Source organism: Tympanuchus pallidicinctus, unplaced genomic scaffold, assembly GCF_026119805.1.
Source record: "Tympanuchus pallidicinctus isolate F22 unplaced genomic scaffold, pur_lepc_1.0 scaffold22, whole genome shotgun sequence".
In the NCBI taxonomy this organism is placed as follows: domain Eukaryota; kingdom Metazoa; phylum Chordata; class Aves; order Galliformes; family Phasianidae; genus Tympanuchus; species Tympanuchus pallidicinctus.
The window spans coordinates 27,859,937-27,880,109 of record NW_026294739.1 but is presented as its reverse complement, the minus strand read 5'-3'; the positions used below and the strand labels follow the sequence as shown (position 1 = coordinate 27,880,109).

Genomic DNA, 20,173 nt, shown 5'->3' with positions numbered 1-20,173 from the left:
AGCTAGTGCTTGTCTGATCAGAAAAAAAAGAAAAAAGTTGGAGAGTAAAGCTCTAGGGAATAATAAGAATGGCTTGAGCCCACATTTGACGAGACAGGCATACTTTTGATTTACCAAATTTATCATATAGAGGCTGTTGTAAAATGTCACCTTATGTTTAAGCTAATAAAAAGTATGAGTCAATTTCTTTGAAGGTATGGGCATAATTATGTTCTGATTATTTCAATCTGAAAGGTTCTTCTCTGGCCAATGGAAGCCTGAATCTACACAGCACTGTGAAAAGGAAACTAGATGGGGAGAAAGATTATGTCTTCGATAAGAGACTGAGATACAGCGTGCGTCAAAATGAAAGTAACTGCCGCTTCAGGGACATTGTGGTGCGGAAAGAAGATGGTTTCACACATATTCTGCTGTCGAGTCAGACTTCAGATAACAATGCACTGACCCCAGAGGTAAGCATGTAGCTTTAGAAGCCAAAGAGAGCCATCCTAATGTGCGGGTTATGTTGGAAACACTGCCTTTGAATTTTGAGTATTTTAAGTCTCTTTATCCTAATTGACTATCTTAGAAAAGAAAGTCTGGAGCTCAGACATATCTAGCTTTTCCATGCTTGGGATTTCTATGAAAAAGAATGCAATGGAAATTATTTTTGAATTGACATGTCTGAAACTGAAAAGCAGAGCAAAGGAGAGGAAAGACAGTCCGCATTTCCAGCGTGGAGTTGTGTGAAGCAGATGTTCCCGTGCTGAAGTTGCTGATATATGCCATTTTTAGTGAAATCTAGTCTCTCTCGTACTTATTTAAATAGTGCTCCAGTTGTTGCATAGGGAGGTATTTGAGGCTATATTCTGAAAGAGAAATTGTAAAAGTATACCTTGATCCCTAATTGCTGGTTTTCTAAATCACTTTATGAATCTTTATTTATGAAATCTTTGCCAATTAAGGGCTCTGTTCCCAGCTGAATTGCATAAAGATGTTCAATATATAAATGGTACTAATTAATTCCCTAGTTTCACAACAAGACACACTTAGGGTCAGACTTGTAGCTTGTACTACTCAAGTACATACAACAGTCACAGGAAGGGCTGAGGAGCCATTCCCTCCATTCCTCATAATCTCAGCAATGCTGTGGTATTCACTTTCTATGTCACAGCAAAAGGAGTGTAAAGAAATGCCTGCACCAGGATGCATGTCTTGGAGAGCAGACAACATGCTTGATCCTGTTCCACGAAGGCAGTAATGGCCTGATGGAAAAGAGTTGCCATACATCCAAGGAGAAGCTGTAGGAGCTGCCTCCCGTCACCAGTTTGGCTGTCAAAGCATTCTGCAGGCTGCCCTTTTCTGCCTACCAGACATCCCAGGGCAGCAACTTCACACTAAGGCTATCTGTGTGAGCACCATTTGATGCAAACATAGGCTGCAACTTCCAGGGATTATTTTATTCAGTAAGAAACTGAGTAAATTTTAAATGAATTTGTTTACAGTGAGCTTCAGATGAAACCACTGGCAGGCATGATGGGCTCTAATTTGACTCCACCTTCCCAGATGCACACAAACACATGGGCATTAATACACAGAACTTGTTTTAAACTGTCAGTACCTACATTTATCACTCCTAGGTTTTAAACTATTTAATGTTTAAAAAAGACTATCTCAGTAATTAACCCAGAACACCAAATACCTGCTTTTAATACTAGCTCCTTAAAACACATTAGATGATTGCATCAAATCCATCATTCCATCCATGTATTAATTGCCACTAATTAACACTGCAGGTAATTTAAAGAAAGAGCCCAAGGGCCTGAAAAAAAGCACGAAATCAAGGGCTTGCTCTTCTCAGGCTGAACAGACATATCTTCTCATTGCTGTTGTGCAGTTCCACATCAGCAGTGTTCAGATGCACTAACCAGTGAATGAGCTCAAGCTCTTCAGGTCTGCCAAACCAATCCATTTCATTCTTTGACAGCATGCAAGATGCCCACCTCTGCATGAGCAGAAATGATTAGCATGTAATAGCCCTCTTCTTGTGTCACCACATTTGGCCATCTCTAGAATCTTTATGGAAGTTCATTTGAAAATGAGAAAACACATTTCAGAAAGCTGCATTGCTGACCAGAAGCTGGATGGTCGGGAATTAATCAAGCTAATGAGCTCTCCACATTTAGACTGTCTGTTTAAAACCTATCCAGGCTGAGAGCAACTGGAAGTTGTTCCCCTCTGACGGCCAATTGCTGGCAAACATGAGACTGCTCCTTTGGCCTCCATCCAGAGAGCAGCCCCTGAGCACTCACACCATGAAACCCAGCACCTCCAGTGTTGGCCACTGCAGCACAAAAATCGAGACACTGACAGGAGGAACATGTTGAGTGCCTCGTCCTGCGGATTGTCGCCACAGCCGCAGCTAAGGCAAACTGACAGAGTCGTTCAAGGAAGTTAAGAACAGTTTTAGTTGTGACACCTTCTGTGAACCCTGAGTAATAAAAAGGCGCAAACACGGAACCCCCACAAATGTAAGCAAGTGTTCCATCTTGCCAAAAGAAACGCTAACTTTAAGTTTGATCACATGCTCAGTAAATGACGTTTGCCAAATCCAAAATGGTTAATTTACTGAGAGTGGGTTTCCTTGGTGTGGTTAACATCATAGGCTGGCAGTTCACAGCCGTCCACGGCAGGAAACAAAAAGGTGTGCACTGCCCACAGTCATTACAAAATTAACCTCATACAAAATCACTCTACCTCTTGAACACCCCTGCTTCCCTTTGTGTTTTACTGAAATCTACCCATGAAATCTAATAGTTTTGTTCATCCCCTCTAGCATTTATGCCAATGTAATTAAAACAACTAACATATTTAGAATTATGGCACAGCGTTTGCATGTCAAAGCTGACTCAAAATCAGATCTTTTCCTACACGATGAATTTATCACTTGCACTTATGGGCATGAAGCCTATTCATGCTACAAAATCAAACTCAGCTTAGAAAAGGCTGCCTGCATTTTCATTGGACATTTTGGTAACCACAGCACACCTGTGGGTTTGTGCAGGTGACAAAACGGGCCGATGCTCTTCCAGCACTATTTGCACCCACTGAAGTTGGCTCTTTGCCATTACAGCATTTGAGATTTTTCTACCAAATGTCCAGGGCCTGTCGAAATCCTTTCTTACATTTTAAGACCTTATAAAACTTTCAGGCCGGTGTCACAGAATGGTATGGCTTCTTTTTCTATTGCAATGGCTTAAGCTTGCTGCTTTTAACATTCCTTTCGAAAAGAGATACACAAACCATTCCATCATTACAGTTTCCAGTCGCACATTTTAGCAGATTTTCTCTCAGAGGTCTTTTGCTGCTTCTGAAGTACATTCTCCACTGATGTCGGTGCTGCTGTAACGCAGCGCGTCGCGAGGATCCAAGTTCTGTTTCAAACTTAATATTAAATGGATCCACCCACTATTTTTTTACCTTATAGTATTAAATATAGAGTTAACACTCCACTGAATGAGAATCAAAACAGCCCTAGCAGTTAATGTTTGTATCCAAGACTGATGCAAGTACCACTTCACATAGAACAGTCAGGTTTCAAGTTTCTAGCCATAAGAGTTAAAGGGCTGAAAGTTCTACCAGGTGCATTTTGGAGCACTGGCTTGCCTTCACTTCTTACCTACAACTTAAGAAAAAAGATAAAACGTGGCTGTTTTCTGCATTTTTGCTCTCATACAGAGAGAGATTATTTCACTGGCCAGTCCTTACTCCCAGTGCTGCTCTTGCAGGTTCATAGCTCCTGTCTGTCAAACAGAACAGACTCAGATCTGTTTGCATAAAGAGGCAGTCGGTAACAAAAGGTGTCCATATGTAAAAAGGCACAATGGTGGAGGCTCTAACACAACTGAATGGCTTTAAAATTTTGCTTTACTGCAATATTTACAAAGTATTTGCCTTTAAAGAAATCAGTAGTAAATCCTGAGCGATTCAGAGAAGTTAACCTTTTAAACCTGCACTCCTGTTCTTACGAACAAGAGACTTCTGTTCAAGATACTTTGTGCAATGAAGGCGATAAGTTCCCAGCTTCCTGATTTCCCTGGAATGTAAGCAATATTGAAAGGAAAGGGCACCAAACACCTTTTAAAACTTCCTCTGTCCTGGGAAAGGCATTGAAATCAGCTTTGGGAAGTTTAATGAAATCTTTAAACATTTTATGTTTATTCTGCAGTACGAGGTCCTATTAAAGAACTAACAACTTGTTTTCTTGACGGGATTAAAAAACAAGCAGCTTTTAAGGTAGTGATAATTTTATTGTGTACTTGGGCTCCAATAAAACAGTAAGGGAAGCATTAGGGCTGGTCTAAATTTGGAACTTGATAGATTTTGGCCCGCATTGTTTTCTAAATGCTGCTTCAGAAATGTTCGTAAAATAAATGCAAATAAAAATACTGCCCCACAACTGAGAACTGCCTAAAAGGCCATTAAAAAAGCTAATTAAAAGAAGCTTGAGAATAACTTATGATTTATATTAAGAATTATTAGCATACTGATGTAAAAGAAGTGGAATCATTTAAATAATTAATATAAATAATTATAATTATTGCTTACTCATAATATTAATATAAATAAAATAATGTAATTATTGATAATCACGTTCACACTAATAATTTTAAATACTCAAGAGTACTGCTGTGGAGCCCTGCTAATAGTCATTTTAGTCTACTACTGAAAGTAAAAGCAAGTGGGACAAATCCCATAGTTACACCAAAATGATGGAAGATTTAAGAACCAAAAGCATGGAATCTGATAAATGTGACCAAAACCACATAGAATCTCTGTATGTGTAAGCTGAATTCCTTGCTGCGTTACATGGAAATTCTACTTAAACACAGACAGCAGGTTCTGAGCCAAAGTTATGTACTGAATAATGCAGTTTAGTACATGGTTCTGTAACCCTAAAGCCAAACTCTCTCTTTTATCTTATTTTATTGTTAGTAGCTTTACTGTAATCATTTAAACACCTGTAGGAAATATCTGTGCATACACTACTGAGCAGCAATGCTGAAGGCATTTGGAGCCATAGCAGACAGCAGGGTGGATGTAAATAGGTGGAGTGACAAGATAACCAGGTGAGCTTTGGTCTGCACAGGCAAAGGAACACTGTATTTCAGTGAGCTTCTGAATTTAATGATGAAGTTAACAAGCTCACAGACATTTGTCCCAATCCTCCCTCTCCAAAACTTTTGGAGATCTAAAACACTGCTACATTCATTTTTTCTGTTTTCTCACGCTGTTTTCTATTTCTAGAAAGTAGTGGAGCAGTGGAAATAAATTTCCAATCCTGCTCAGCAGCACAACTCAGAATACTATCAAAGCCTTCCCATTTTCCACTATAGCACGGAAATCAATTCCTAATAATGGACCTTTAATATCATTCTCCAAAACACTGAAAAAACAGCACTAGCAGAATATTGTCTCTTCCTACCAGCTGTATAGCCTCTGCTCCTAATGCTGATGGGTGAACTTTTAGATGGCTTTTGCCATCCAAATCAATGAGGGGAAAGGTAAAAAAGAGAAGCTTGTCAAGGTAATTATGTGCTTGAAGGACAGCAATGGTATCATCAAAGAGATAGTACATAAGCAGATGTCCTTGGGAGAAGGGGCACAGAAGAGAAAGTTGCTGAATGAAGTACCATTTCGTGGCATCACATTTAAAGCAAACTCCCCATTGTATATAAAAATATAAAATATATATAAATATATATAAATATATATAAATATATATAAAATATAAAAATGTTTGACTGTTACTGTCTGACATTATTTATACATCTTCCCTAAGAAAGAGCAGATCTTGAGGACATTTAAAATAAACTAAGGTGATCTTGCATTCACATGTAACTAGAAAAATCTTTTTTTTTTTAAATCTAACATTCACCACCTTCTCAAGTTTCTTTTTCAATTTTGGACAGAGGATTTTTGTTGTTTCTTTTTTTTGCCTTCGTTTCCTCTTTACAGAATGTGCAGTTGTGCCTCTGTTTCTACCAAGAGGGGACTGAGACACCCTCTGAGATTCTGAGAATAAGCAGTGCTTGTAACATTCCTAATGGCATTTTTGTACCTGCACAAGAGTTTCAAATTCACTTCCCATTGCTTCGGTTCCACACATTGTCACATATTTGTCAGTACAGAAGTTCTGAAGAGCATCTGTAAACCAAAGCAAGGAGAAGTGCACCACCTGCTCTCATGTGCCAGACCCAGCAGCCAGTTACAAGCAGGGGGTTTATGCAGACAGATGGAAAACAGCCAGGTAGCATTGTACTCTCAAAATTGCTCTCAGAAGCCACAAGAATCCTTACAGAAGCCTACCTAGTTATCATAGAATCGTAGAATCATGTATTCATTAAGGTTGGAAAGGACCACTAAGATCATTAAGTCCAACTGTCAACCCATCCCATCTGACCACATCCCTCAGAGCCACATCTCCACGTTCCCTGAACGCCTCCATGGGTGCTGAATGACTCCCCCACCTCCCTGGGCAGCTGTGCCACTGCATCACTGCTCTGTCTGAGAAGAAATGTTTCCTAATACCCAACCTGAGTCTCCCCTGGCACAACTTCAAGCCATTCCCTCTCATGCTATGGTTGTTATTTGAGAGAAGAGGCCAACGCCTGCCCTGCTACAACCTCCTAGAGGGAGTTGTAGAGAGGAGCAGGAGGGTCTGCCCTGAACTTCTCTTCTGGGTTTAGGGACATATCTTAAATATGGCACTTGAGAGAGCTAAGAACTTTTTGGAAACAGAAAGCAGTGAACAGAAATAATTACGAGCGAGCAGTCGTATTTTTCTCTTACGCAGAAACCATATTTGATCTCCAACCACATTTTGCTGCCTTTTACCAAAATTAACTTTCAGCACAGATGAGAAAGATTGACTCAGCGGGGTCCTGTGTAAAGGAAGTACTTTGAGACACGAGTGTGTGTGAGGGCAGGACGCGTCACACCAGGTGCAGTGATGGCCCTACTCAAGTGTGAAGAGCAGCTCGCTGCAGAGGGGCAGCTCAGATTGCTTAAATCGATCACAGCTTCCAAACTGTGCTGAATCGTCACAAGGAGTTGCCACCAGAATTTCATGAAATAGTATTTCCTTTTAAAAATCACTAGGAAAGCAGTTGTACTCAGACGCAGAGCCATTTCCTTACAACAACTGCAGCTCAGTTCTGTACAGATTTTGATTAGCTCGATTTATGATGCGATTAATAGCTCGATCCCGTTCTAAATCAGAGTGTAAAAATGTGTCTCTCCCCAGTGGCTTTTTTGCTTTAACTTTTGTAGACTATAACAGTGTCACTGACCACAGAAAAATGATAATATACCTGTCATGTCGATGTATATGATGTCCTCTTGTCCTGCCTTGCTCTGATTCATGCCATATAAACCAAAGCAGTTGAAGAACTGAAAAAATGGGGTTTGCAGATCTTGTTTACAACTGGGTGAGGTTTATAGGCTATTGCTGTGGTAATCGTGTTACAGAGGATATAGTGATGTTCAGTGAATATAAACTATGAAAAAAAAAAAGTCATATTTGAAATTATTAAATTGCAAATACCGTAAGCTAGCTAGAATTTCCCACAGAACAAGCCAAATCCTAAAAACTCTTTGAATTAGTAAGCATCTACAAAGCACTTCCAAAGATAAAATATTTTGTAAACTCTCAGTGTTATCATTCTATTCAAATGATGCAAATATATATATAGTTGATGTAAATATTAATAGTGCCCAAAATTTAAGTCTCTCAAGATCAGTAAGGTTTGTAAAACTAGGGAAATGATATTGCAACGGCATGCATGTCGAATTGTTTACTTTTCTTTATCCACAGATCATGAAGGAAGTTCGGAGAGCATTGTGCAATGCATCAGCTGATGACAGTAAACTCTTACTTCTCAGCGCAGTGGGAAGTGTATTCTGTAGTGGCCTAGATTACTCATATTTAATTGGCAGGTTATCCAATGACAGAAGAAAGGAAAGCACTAGGATTGCAGAAGCTATAAGGTGACCCAAGCTTACCTATGATCTCTAAATTATGAAATGCAGTGTGTGATTATAAAGATATTTATCAGGTCCAAAAATGTTGTATATTTAAGTGTTGATTGCATTCTAATTATAGTCCTGCAAATTTGTTTAGTGAAAACCTTGGACCTTTCCTTATTACAAAAGAAAGCACATTTATTCCAGTGCTAACTATCCATAGGGATTTATTTTATTCCACTTCTCTGTACTTAATACTTCAAATTAATCCTCCAAACTTATATACAACTTTGTTGTTGTTTTTCCAAATTAACTATTGCTTCATTTTGTAAAGTGGTTCCTGAAAGGCAGATATTTTATTTGTTTGATGTTCATCATTTTAATGAATTTCAGTACAAATGGGGAATCCATGGCTAAGTCATGTTCTGTTGAAACAACAGTCTTCCACTGTATTTCTGAACCTTATTAGAAGGGTCTCCATTCTTTTCCTTAAATTACTTAATATATATGCAAATGTAGTTTTATTTTCATAACTAAAGTGTGACTTTCCTTATACGCAAATCACATTACCTCAGTAGAAACTGGGACTTTATGACATGCAGTCTACAGATCAATCTGCACAACACATCACCTCTGATTTACATTACCCACAAGGCATACTTCATACATATTTGGCAGATCCTCCAGTATAAATCCACACTGCTCCCATGAAGTCAGCGGTGTTCCACCAGTCCATACCAGCGGAGGGTTTGGTCCTTTTATTTTTCACTCCCTAGAAATACTGTTATTCTGAGAGCTTCATGACTTTAAGCAGCAGATTCCTACAATTCTATGAAGGAATTCTTAGGAGTTTCATTTACAACGGACCTGTATTTTGGATGCATAACACAAGCTGAAGCACAGTTGTTACATGACGTGTTAACTGCCAACTCTCTTGGTTTACAACTAATGCACATCAGCCTGGATTCTCAGTTTAACACTGCTGAAATTCTCAAAGTAGCAAACGTTTTGAAAGAATTAAAATGTACTCCTTAAAATATAATAAGCCACAACCAGCTTTTAAGACTCTAGCTATGCCTGAATATCACTCGGTGATATCTGAGCAAGAAAATCTCTCTGAAGGGATTTTTTTAAGTGTGAGGGATTTCTGAAAATGCAGAAGCAAAAGAAAAAAAAAAACAATGGGAGGAAAGAAAATTGCTCTTCTTGTTTGGTAACGCAGACACACACTCCCTGAAAATATACAAATTTAATCTTATTCATGCAAATATTGTATAGATAGGTATTGTTATATACATACACATTTATCTGTACACATTTAATATACAGGCATACTACCAGATCTGCATCTTAATGACTGTAATCCAAACTACAAAGCTGTTTTCTACGCTTGGGCTCACCCTTGGGCTCTGGAACTATTTTACAGTGCCCTCTCCTCATCGAGAATGTCAGCTTTGGGCCCACTGGAAACAGATTTTTATTGTACCTCTGGAAACAATGCACTACTTTTTTCCATTCAGCACTCTGTGCTTTCTACGAACAAAGGACTGAACTCATGGAAAATATACCATAATCAGAACAGTACAAATGTACACTTTGCTTTCTCAGTGGTTAGGATGTCCTCAGACACATTAATGCATCTCTTCCTCCACTGCTCTACATCAAATTAGACCAGTACGCTTCTAGCAAAATCAAAATCTTCATTGCCATGTGTTTCCACTTGCTAAACTACAGATCTCATGTACTGATCACAAGTTAAAACTAAAGTTTAAATACCCACATCTCACACGAGTGATTTGTTTGGGCCCTTGTCCTCATCCGTTGCCTTTGAGCTTTCAGCTCACGATGTCAGCTTCTCTGCACACTGCACCAGCCAGGCACGGTTGGCACTGCACACCTGAAGCAGGGGCAAGGCAGACAGACGGACTGCGCTGCAACATGCGTGCGTGGCCAGAGAGCTCTGCACCCACAAGACTTGCAGGAAGGCATTTCCAGCAGCAGCCTCCCTCGTTGCACCACCAGTCAGCCATCACTGTGTGATCCGACACACAAAGTTCTGTGTGCAGTCAGAAGAAAAGGAAGAATGACTTTACTTGCCCAACTTCTTTACAGCCTTTGACATCCCTATGAGTTCTAACTGCAGCACTGCAACAACACCAAAGTATCCCAGTCTGTGCTTGATGGTCTGCTTTCCAGATCTCCTCTAGCAAAAGCTCAAACCTTCTGTATGTGATGCTTATTCCTGTGTTCAAACTTAGTTTCTGCTGTCAAACAAGAATTACAACTTCTAGTTCTTTTCAAGACTGCCTTGAATTGAAAGAAGGATCTTCCAGCCCTGCAACTACGTGTGAATATGAGGTTTGGAGACATGGGAACACGCCAGGTTCTGGGGACAGAGAACTCACTGAAACATGCAGCATGCTAAACAGGGAGCACAGATAAAAGGAGCATTGGACTTTGCAGCTTCTGTAGACCAAATTCAGGCATTTGTTCCCCCTGTCGATATTTTAGCCTTCCACTCCATCCCTCCTGTTGCGCCATGCTGTTGCTCAGCCTCTGGTGTGATGGTGGCTCAATGCCTTCTCAGTGTTCTGTTCCACTTTCTTCCTATCTCCAATCCTTCCTTCCCTGCTCACTTATGTGAAGATTTCACATTTCCTTTGTTCCTTTCCCTTCACGAATGCATTCTGCTTTGTTTCTGCTACCCATCATCTACCATTTCCTCCCCACACTACCGACTGTTCTTCCATATTCCCTTTCAGGTCCCACTTATCCCTCACGCCTCTTGCTTTTTTCCACCAGTTTTCTGCTGCTTCCATGTGGTCCTCAGATCGGCTGCCATTACTTATCCACACTGTTTATTTTTGCCTGTCGTCACATCCCTGTTTCCCAAGTGTCCTCAGTCCTATTTGCAAAGTTTACTACAGAGTTTCACAGAATTCTGGAATTAATCAGGTGCAGCGACCTACAGTCATTACCCAAGCATAAACAAGCCCATAAACAAGCAGTGATGAACAGCATTGTTTCTGCAAACAAAAATGAACCACAACTCTCCTTAGCTCTGCCATCCTCTCGAATGAAATTATTTTGAACACACAAATACAGTGTTCCCTATTTCACTCTATTTGTCTTTCTTCTGATCTTCTGTTTTATTCCCATGCCTTTCTGTTTTCTCATAGTCAAAAAACAATTCCTCACTGGACAGCCTGGAAAACAGAACTCATTCTTTGAACAGCACAGTACTGAGTGATTTCAGACTCGTTGTTTTCATTTAAAATACAGCCAATGTCCTTGCACTCCTTACCTTCAGCATGTTTTTCACTGTTTGCCAAATCAGGGCTCTAACCTGGAAGGCACACCTCCTGTTCTCAGATGTACAAGCCTAGGTCTTCGTGACCTCAGTGAGAGAGCTGCAACTCCCTGAAAGGCACGTTTGACAAAATGCAATGTTCTTTCCTAAAATCAGACAGCAATAATGCACTATGGATCTAATAAATACCCAGGCCTGGAACAGAATCACCGCTCTTGTTTTGAACTTCATTTATTTATGTCTCTTTCCTCAAGTAATTGAGCATCTGATTTGCCTTCATAAATTGTTGTACACGGGCTGATCGAGTCCATAATCTACCTACAATTACACTCATTTTTTTTCCTAAACAGTGTATAGGCTATTCCATTCAACAGATGTGTTTCTACAGATCTTGAAAGGTGACTTATTTAAAATATCTCCTCATCGCATAGAATTTAACATGTTCCAGTTCATTTCCCAGTTGAATCAAACTACATCTACTTCCCCGTTGGACCCCATTGCCTCACACTTTCAGTTGCAGGTGGGCAATAGGTAGCTATTTGTTACATCTTTGCCTATATTGTTTGCAACAAAGACCCAACAGATCACCAGCCTTACTCTTTTCCTGCCCCAACATTTCTATTTCTCTCTGATTCCCCTTTGTGGATGTTGTTCTTCCAGCTGTTGTGCCATGAACAGTCACTGTCTCCCAGCCCGCTGATGGGACCTGCAGAAACCTTTCACATACGATCTTAAGAAAACATCTGAAAACATAAATACCCAACAATACACCTATGAGCCTCCTGTCTTTCATACTATATTACATACATCAAGTTAGCCAAACCAGAACATCAGAATCCATACTAACCATTCTGGAGCAAACTGAGAAGCAAGATGTGTACCAACAAGTGAGTCACTGGTCCACAAGTAAAACTAATCCTAACCAAACCACTCTGCAAAAAGTATCATAGTCACTGCATTCCAGTTATTCAGTTCATATACAACACACGCAAAACTTATTAATGTCCTAGGAACTATGAAAGATTAAATAATTAAATAGAGGAGAAAATTTGTGTGCGTGAAGTAGAAAATTTCTTTCAATTCTGATCTCATAAAACTGGGCCATGGCATTTATTGAGTTCACCAGTGGTTCTGATTTGTTTTCAGATTAAATACTTTTAAGTTCGGGATTTTTTTCTAAGTGGTGCTTCTGTATTCAAGATCTTTCTTTTATTTTTTATTTTAGGGATTTTGTAAAAGCTTTTATTCAATTTAAGAAGCCAATTGTGGTTGCTATCAACGGCCCTGCTCTTGGGTTAGGAGCTTCAATTTTACCACTATGTGATATCGTTTGGGCAAGTGAGAAGGCATGGTTTCAGACACCATACGCAACAATCCGACTCACTCCAGCTGGCTGCTCATCATACACATTCCCACAAATTCTGGGTGTTGCACTGGTAAGGTTTTCCACTTCATATTGCTGAAGAACCTTTGTTCAACTCATGCTCTTCTTTCTCTCTATAAAATGTAAACCAGAAAACAACTTTCTCTGAACTGTCATAAGAGGAAATGTAATCCACAGAAAGTTCATCTAATTCCAGCAATGTCCTATTTCTCTGAATTCAATAAACTCTGCCTGCTGTATTCAGGAAAGACTTACACAGGTGGGAAAAGAAAAGATTTTCAAGATCATGGTAGAAGAGAAGAAATGCTTCAGCAGAATGATGTTGCAGAGTTCTTGTCTGTGTTGTGTTGTGTTGTGTTGTGCTGTGTTGTGTTGTGTTTGGACAGTGCAATAACACAGCTAGATGCTGTTCTCTGCTACTCTAAAGGTGATCCACAGTAATTCCCATAAAGTTGCTTTGTTTTTAGCAGGATAACAAAGCAGAATTTGCTCCACAAAGTATTTTATTCTCTTGGCACAATAACATCACATTACTGACAGCTGCTTTTGTAAAATCAGCAATACAGACTCATCACGTGTGCCAGCACATTTCTCTTAAGTGAAACCCTTGCTGTGCTCTGGCCAACTGCACAATCCTTAAATAGCTACCAAAACTCCTCGTAAAGTATTTTGCAATATGGAAAGATACAGTGGACCACTTGTAAATTGATTTTTGAAAATAGCAGGCAAGTATGAGGGGAAAAAAAAATCGGGAGAATTATGACCCAAGATCACAAGTGATCTTTTGGTTTCACAGGCAAACGAGATGTTGTTCTGTGGGAGAAAGCTGACAGCACAAGAAGCCTGCAGCAGAGGACTGGTGTCACAAGTATTTTGGCCAACAACATTTAGCCAAGAAGTGATGCTCCGAGTGAAGGAAATGGCGTCCTGCAGTGCAGTGGTAAGAAATCACACTGCTTTGTGACTGAATGGCACTTTGCAGAGGTAAGGTGTGCTCCTGAGGCTCATCATGTCAGAAGGCAGGTCCTCAGCTTCCACAGCCGTGCCTGCGGAACAGGGCTAGCAATACAAAATCTGGATAGGGATCAGCAAACTCATGGAGTTCCATTTTTCAGAGCAGGGAGGGTTGTTTCACTCTCCCATCTCCACATTCAGTCTATGACTAGAACCACCATGCCACAGATTTTAAAAAGGAGTTTTAGCAAAGGTTTCTTTCATGAAGGCAGAACAGTCTGAAGCTGTGCATCTACACTGGGAAATCCCTGCTGTGCCAGTAAGAAAATAAATTTGCCTTTTGCATTGTCCTGGCCTACTATGTTTCAGCTGACTCTGCCTTCTTTTCTGCACCTGCATAGCTCCTGATTTTGCAAAACGTCCTGCACAGTGCACCAGGAGGGCAGCATGGTGCCAGCGAATATTTAAAGTGAAGGAGGTTCAGACAGAGGGATTTGACCTCAGTCTGGTCACAGAATATCATGGCAAGGTGATACAGGCTGCAGCAAAGCTCTACTAACTGGATGCACATTGCTGCAGTTTCTTTTAGTGCTTCCTGTGCCTAAATCTGTCTTAATATCCCTCTGTTCCATATAAATGATCTGTTGTAAAAGAGAAGATAGAGACGCAGGAGATCTTTAATTAAATGAAGCACAGATTAGATCTCACCAAAGTCATTCAGAATGAAACCCTAGAAATGCAGCATAAGCTTATTTGATCAAGCTGATGTAACTGTATTATGAGTTGAGAAAACCTCTGGGCCTTTCTGTGAAATTTTCCTTCCTTCACCATTACTGGTTGTCAATAAAATCCTCACCTGAGTCCTGCTGGAAAGGCTGAAGTGAATCTGTGGACAAGGATGAGAGTTAAAACTGTCAAAGAACAGATGCATTCTCTGAGATCCCCAATGCAAATCGGGCTGAAGTCAAAGAAATAGTGGACGTGATGAGCTCATCCAAATTTGCTGTGGATACTTGTTCACAGAGAAAATATGTGCAGGGCCCACTGTTTGCAATTAGTGCCATTTCATTGAATTATAGGAATATTATTTCCTACGACTGCTTATATTATGCTAAGTAAATTTACCTCCAGGACACAGTCAGGGAGTGCTTTTTCACTTCTATAAGCTTTGAAGAAAATAAACTTTAAAGTATGTGCAGTAGAGGTCCATTTCTGTCCATTTCTCTTCTGATAATGAAATTATGCATGGGGACCAGCTGTTTAAGTTGCACATCCATATTTGGGTTTCCAGCCTCTATAACCTTAAAGATTATTTTACAGAAAACGCCTTAATTTCAAGGGGTCCCATTTCCAAAGGAAGGCGTTCGGCTCCTTCTGGTAATACTTCATGGCAGACCTTCAATAAACTAAGGTACTTCAGAATCCCTCATTCCCACTAAAAACACTGGCATTAACCTCAGAAGTCCTTAATTCTTAGAGACACTATTAGCAACTGGAGGTAGGGCTGTAAATCAGCTCTGATTTCTGTGCCCAAATGAGTTATTTAGGTTGTACAATGCTGTCCACAGTTAAAAAAAAAAATGCTGTTTACACCATCATCCATAATAACTCTATCCGATCCATAATAAATACTGAGTGATATTTTGGCTTTAGGTATTGGAAGAGTCCAAATGCCTCATGCGGAGCTTCCTGAAATCCGGACTTGAAGATGTGAATGAGAAAGAGTGTCAGATGTTGAAACAGCTGTGGAGTTCTTCCAAAGGACTGGATTCGTTATTCAGCTACTTGCAAGACAAGATTTACGAAGTCTGATGTCTTGGCCTAACTTAAGCAGTAAACGCTCCAGTTGTGAACAGAGTGCAACGTTACCTGTGTTTGAAAAGCAGAGGCAGTGCGTCATTGAGGAGTTTGTGACAGTGTGTCCTTCTGCATATGGTCGTGTCGATTTCCTTGTGAGCTACACGCTGCTTGTAGCCGGTTTGATTTCGTGTAAGCGAGATGTAGGCAGGCTTCTTCAGTGCACATATTCTACAGAGGGCTGCATCCTTCACGTGCTCATCCAGACAGAAACATACATTCCATGTGCTGAGAAGCACCACTGAGGCCCACTAAGGCACACCATCTGTAAGGATCTTTTTTGCCTGTCCTCCTTAACTTACTCCTGCTGTTGCAACGCATTGGACACGGAGGGCTCAATCTAAGAACCGGGTCGGCGCAATATTCTGTAGACCCAAACACCGTACTTTTGAAATGGTTTGATTTTTTTTTTTTTGCTAAGTTCTAACAGTGTAATGGAAAAATCTGGTAATTTATATGTATAATATGTAAAGTTAGTTTTACCAAAACTACTAGGATTTTTTTCTTTGTTGAATTTATTTAACTTATTTATTTTGTGTTCATATTCAGCTGTTTATTGATCACAGATCTTATTTTCATACTTCCCTTGACTGAATTAATGGCATCACGTGGGAATGCAAACACACTTTGAGCAGCAACGTGTAGAAAAACAAAGAATATACAGAAAACACACAGAATGCTGTGGGCACACAAAAAAACAGCCACGTACACACTCCTGCACATGTAAAATTGTATAAAAATGTATGAAACACATTCATTCGCCACGGTTGAGGGAAAAAAAGTGGATTCTGAACTAGTGAGATTCCCCCTAAGTCCCTCTTCACTTCCTGCCTTCTGGAGGAGCACTGAAGGGCTTGCCAACAAGAAGCTTTATTTAAGTTTACGACAGTCCTGTTAGCCGGATGTGAGTGACAGGGTGAGCGGTGCCGTTCCGTGGCACCTTACTGTTCTTCAGGTTTAAACATCCCTTTTTGGTCTGAAGTCTAGAAGCAAACCCTTACGAGCCTTAGTCTAGTTGCCTGATTCCTCAGGTGTGAGATAATTTCTGCTCTGGAGGCCTTTGGGTGTGGGCCAACAGTTTATACAAGGTGCTAGGCATTGAGCTAAGCGGAGGGAGAAGTTTCGGGTTGCTTTTCCCGGCCCTCCACATCTGGCCCCCCCACCATCTGGCCCCCAGAATGAACGGCTATCCATACAGAGCCCACACGTAACGACTGAAGTCCAACCTGCTATTTCAGAATGTGATCCTAGTACTTTTCAGTGACACTGACTGACTTCTGAACACTGGATCGATCTCGTTTATTTCTTGCTAGTAAGGCAATTAATATGGAAATGATTCAAGCATGCTCTGTGACTCCAGCTGCCATTTTAGCACGCCCAAACTACCGCCTCCCAAAGCAGAAGCTTTGCACATTTTTTTGTTTTGCAGTTTGTGCACTTGCTCTCCATCCTTGAGCTCATGGCTTAAATCTCTGCAAACAAGGCTGGGAGCTTTGCTCCCTACAGCCTTTCCACAAAGAGCTTCGACAAAGCCTTTGCAAAATTATCTAACAGGTGATTACAATAACCCTTCAACACGTTTTTATAACATTTCCTGTTCCACAGCTAATTAGAAGCACTGTTTCAATGGCCTAATTGTACCACTGAATTTTAAGGAAATGATCACCCTAAAGGCAGATGTTCTCGTGGAAATTCTTCATTAAAAAGACGAGGCCTGGCTTCTAATAAACCTGCTTTCATCTTTCAAGAAATGCTCTCAAAACCAACAACTCCTGCTGTGCAGTGTGTGCACGGAGTCACCCCGCTGCACCAGATGAGGGGTTACCAAGTGAGAACCACTCGCACACACAAGTGTTTGCACAATCAGGCCTCCAGCAGATGACTACAGAATCGTAACAAAATAATAAAACTTCTACAAGCAATGAAAATACCACGACTCCTCAATTTCCTTTGTTTCCTTTACTCCCGTCCAGAGAGCCATAACTCCTCGTCACGTGTTAATAAGATATTAGGCAGTTTATTTCGACACTGTGCTTGGGTTTTGTAGATAAGTATAGAGAAACTGCTCAGCAATGTGAAGGTGTGCTTTCTATATGAGATTTTCAAACGAAGAAGAATGATAAGCTGTTAGACCTTTAAACTGCATCATTTCATCTGATTTTTCAAATATCCGTAGCTTACCTTTTTTATGACAAAGGAATAGTTGAAATACATTTTCTATAATTATTTTTCCATTAAAGCAAGTGCTAACCATAGTTAACATTTTTGATTATTCATATCTATACAGCTACAGTCTAGTTTTCATGAAATCTATTTTCCCTTCCAGAAAAGAGTAATAATAATGTCTGAAGCCTCTTTTCCAGTATTTAAAGATCAGAATCGATTTGCTCTGTCCTTACGAGGTACCCAGACATTTCGATGTACTGTACATATTAGTCTGGGGACCTTCACTAATATTCACAGTATTTAAGATGATAAATGCAATTTGTTGTTAAGTATGTTATTTTATTCTCGTGTAAATTGTTTTGTACAATCTTTAAAAATCTACAGTTTTGCATTTGTAGATATTAAAGGTAAGCAATTTATTTTGTGTTGTCCTGCATGTATATTTTTGCTGTAGATAAGTGTTGCTCTGTTTACTATTTCAGTACATTTCTGTTTAAATGAATAAGCTTACAAACTTTAATACAGTATATATATTTTCAGAATATAAACTTTTATATTTCTGTGGTAGGTTAGGGTATGCGTTTTAGGCAATCTTTTTCACTACTATTAACTGTTCTTTTAATCTATAATATAAAATGATTTTGTGCCAATAGTTTTTAATTAGAAAAAAAAAGGCTCTTTTAATGTTAGGGATAAACAAACAATTTTGTTTGGGGTTTGTTTTGTTTTATTTTGTTATTTTTTTAATTATTTTGCCAGCCTTTAAAGTTTTAAATGTAATTTATAAATGTATTGCATTTGTGAATAAGCCTTACCATTAGGTACAAGAAATCTTTAAAGCTACATAATGGCTTATGTAGTACTAAGGACTTCCCCAACTAATTGCTGTAAGAAAGTTAGCAAATCAGAGTACAGGGCCTTAAGTTTTTCTTGTGAAAAGGATAATACGGGTTGTTTCCTTCAAACAACATACTTGGAGTTGTCAGCATGGGCTTTGTTATATTTAAACTGTGCATTTGTGCTCCCAACCACAGTAGTTTAATCTCAGGCTTTGTGTGGCTGGGTCTATAAAAGTCAAATCTGGCTAAAGCCACCACTCTTTAGGAGACACTAAAGAAGTTTACATAAGAGACTTATAGACAATCTTAATCATAGTACATTTGGGTACTCGGTATCCTAGATGTGTTATCTGTGTCCGCCCAATTAACCATATGTTTTAAGCCATATTAAATCTCTTTACTGCTACTTTAAATACTACACTGAAAGTCATTCACTAGCTTGCTTGCTCACAGACAGGACTTCGATTTTTAGGGAAAGAAAATATTATGCCTTCCATAAAAACAAAGGACCAAAGAACTGCATTACTCTAATGAAGCGTTAGTTCCGTAGCCAGTGAACTCGCATGACATTTGTACCGAAGGTCAAAGAGTCTCTTTCTGCTACAAACACTGCATTCTCATCTGTGTCAAACGTAAGGGGAAAAGACGTGTCCACTGAGGATTGGGACAGGAGTGATGTTCAGCTAGGATGGCATGTCTATTGGTAAGGCTTATTACCAAACCTCTGAGATGAAGCAAAGAACCAAAAATTCACAAATTATGTCAATGTAAATTTATTTTCAGAACTTGCACAAGTAATTAATTGTAGAACTTCCCAAATTAGACCCTTAAGTTATTTTGTCAGAACGCCATGGAACAGACTAAAACAGTTTCTAATATTTGTAACGATGAGTGCATATTATAATATTATAAGGGTACAGGCACCCCTATATCACAGTGTTGTAAATATTTTCTGAAACTGGTACAGTACTGAGGGACTTGTATCTTCTGATATATCAAATATTGACTGTCTAGATCAAATTGTACACAATTTATTTGTTGATGGTCCTGTAACTAGTGTATGGACACATTTCTGGGTGCCTTAGAAGTTGTATTTTTCATGTGTGTTAATATGCAGTATTTATACATTGTGAGAAGCTGCTTTGAATAAAAACATTGAAACTTCATTTCAATGCAGTGGTTTTCAGTTTTACATAATCAGAATGAATATGGTAAGCAGCAGCCACAGACCAACATTGTACATGATCTGGTATTAGATATGATAAAGCTATTCATGGACTTCTGCCTTTTCAAACAAAGCAGGCATACAGCAGGCGGCTTAAAAGAGCAGTGAAACTTAACACGATTTTTAATGGCACAAACCAGGGCAGTGGAGGCTGCTGCAATAAGCAATCTCTGCGATCATTCATCACCGCCAATCCAATTTATCATTTCATTATGAAGCCCAAGAAAACCACCAAGGACTGTCTTAGAAATACATTTCTAGGACACCTACACTACAATCAATTCCACTGTACGACATGTACTCACCACCTGAAGCATCTCTGCTTTGAAACAGCTGCTGCATAGAGTGTTTTGGCTCCAGAGAAGAGGATTTTGAAGTGCTTTCAGCCAGGGAGGCCTGGATCCAGCCCAGAACCCCTTGGTTTGCCTGTACAC

The 20,173-nt window shown here is 39.6% G+C and overlaps 1 protein-coding gene across 3 annotated transcripts in view; it reads left to right on the top strand.

The window, feature by feature from the left end:
* Window positions 1-19,680, top strand: part of CDYL2 (chromodomain Y like 2) — a 56,344-nt gene extending 36,664 nt beyond the window's left edge. For all 3 annotated transcript variants that reach the window (XM_052686448.1, XM_052686449.1, XM_052686447.1), the window contains exons 3-7: window positions 235-452; window positions 7,856-8,028; window positions 12,540-12,750; window positions 13,495-13,638; window positions 15,306-19,680. In XM_052686448.1, the coding sequence (XP_052542408.1) occupies window positions 235-452; window positions 7,856-8,028; window positions 12,540-12,750; window positions 13,495-13,638; window positions 15,306-15,464 (905 nt within the window). In that variant the 3' untranslated portion in view covers window positions 15,465-19,680. The remainder of the gene's footprint in view (window positions 1-234; window positions 453-7,855; window positions 8,029-12,539; window positions 12,751-13,494; window positions 13,639-15,305) is intronic.
* The last annotated feature ends 493 nt before the right edge of the window (window positions 19,681-20,173 follow it).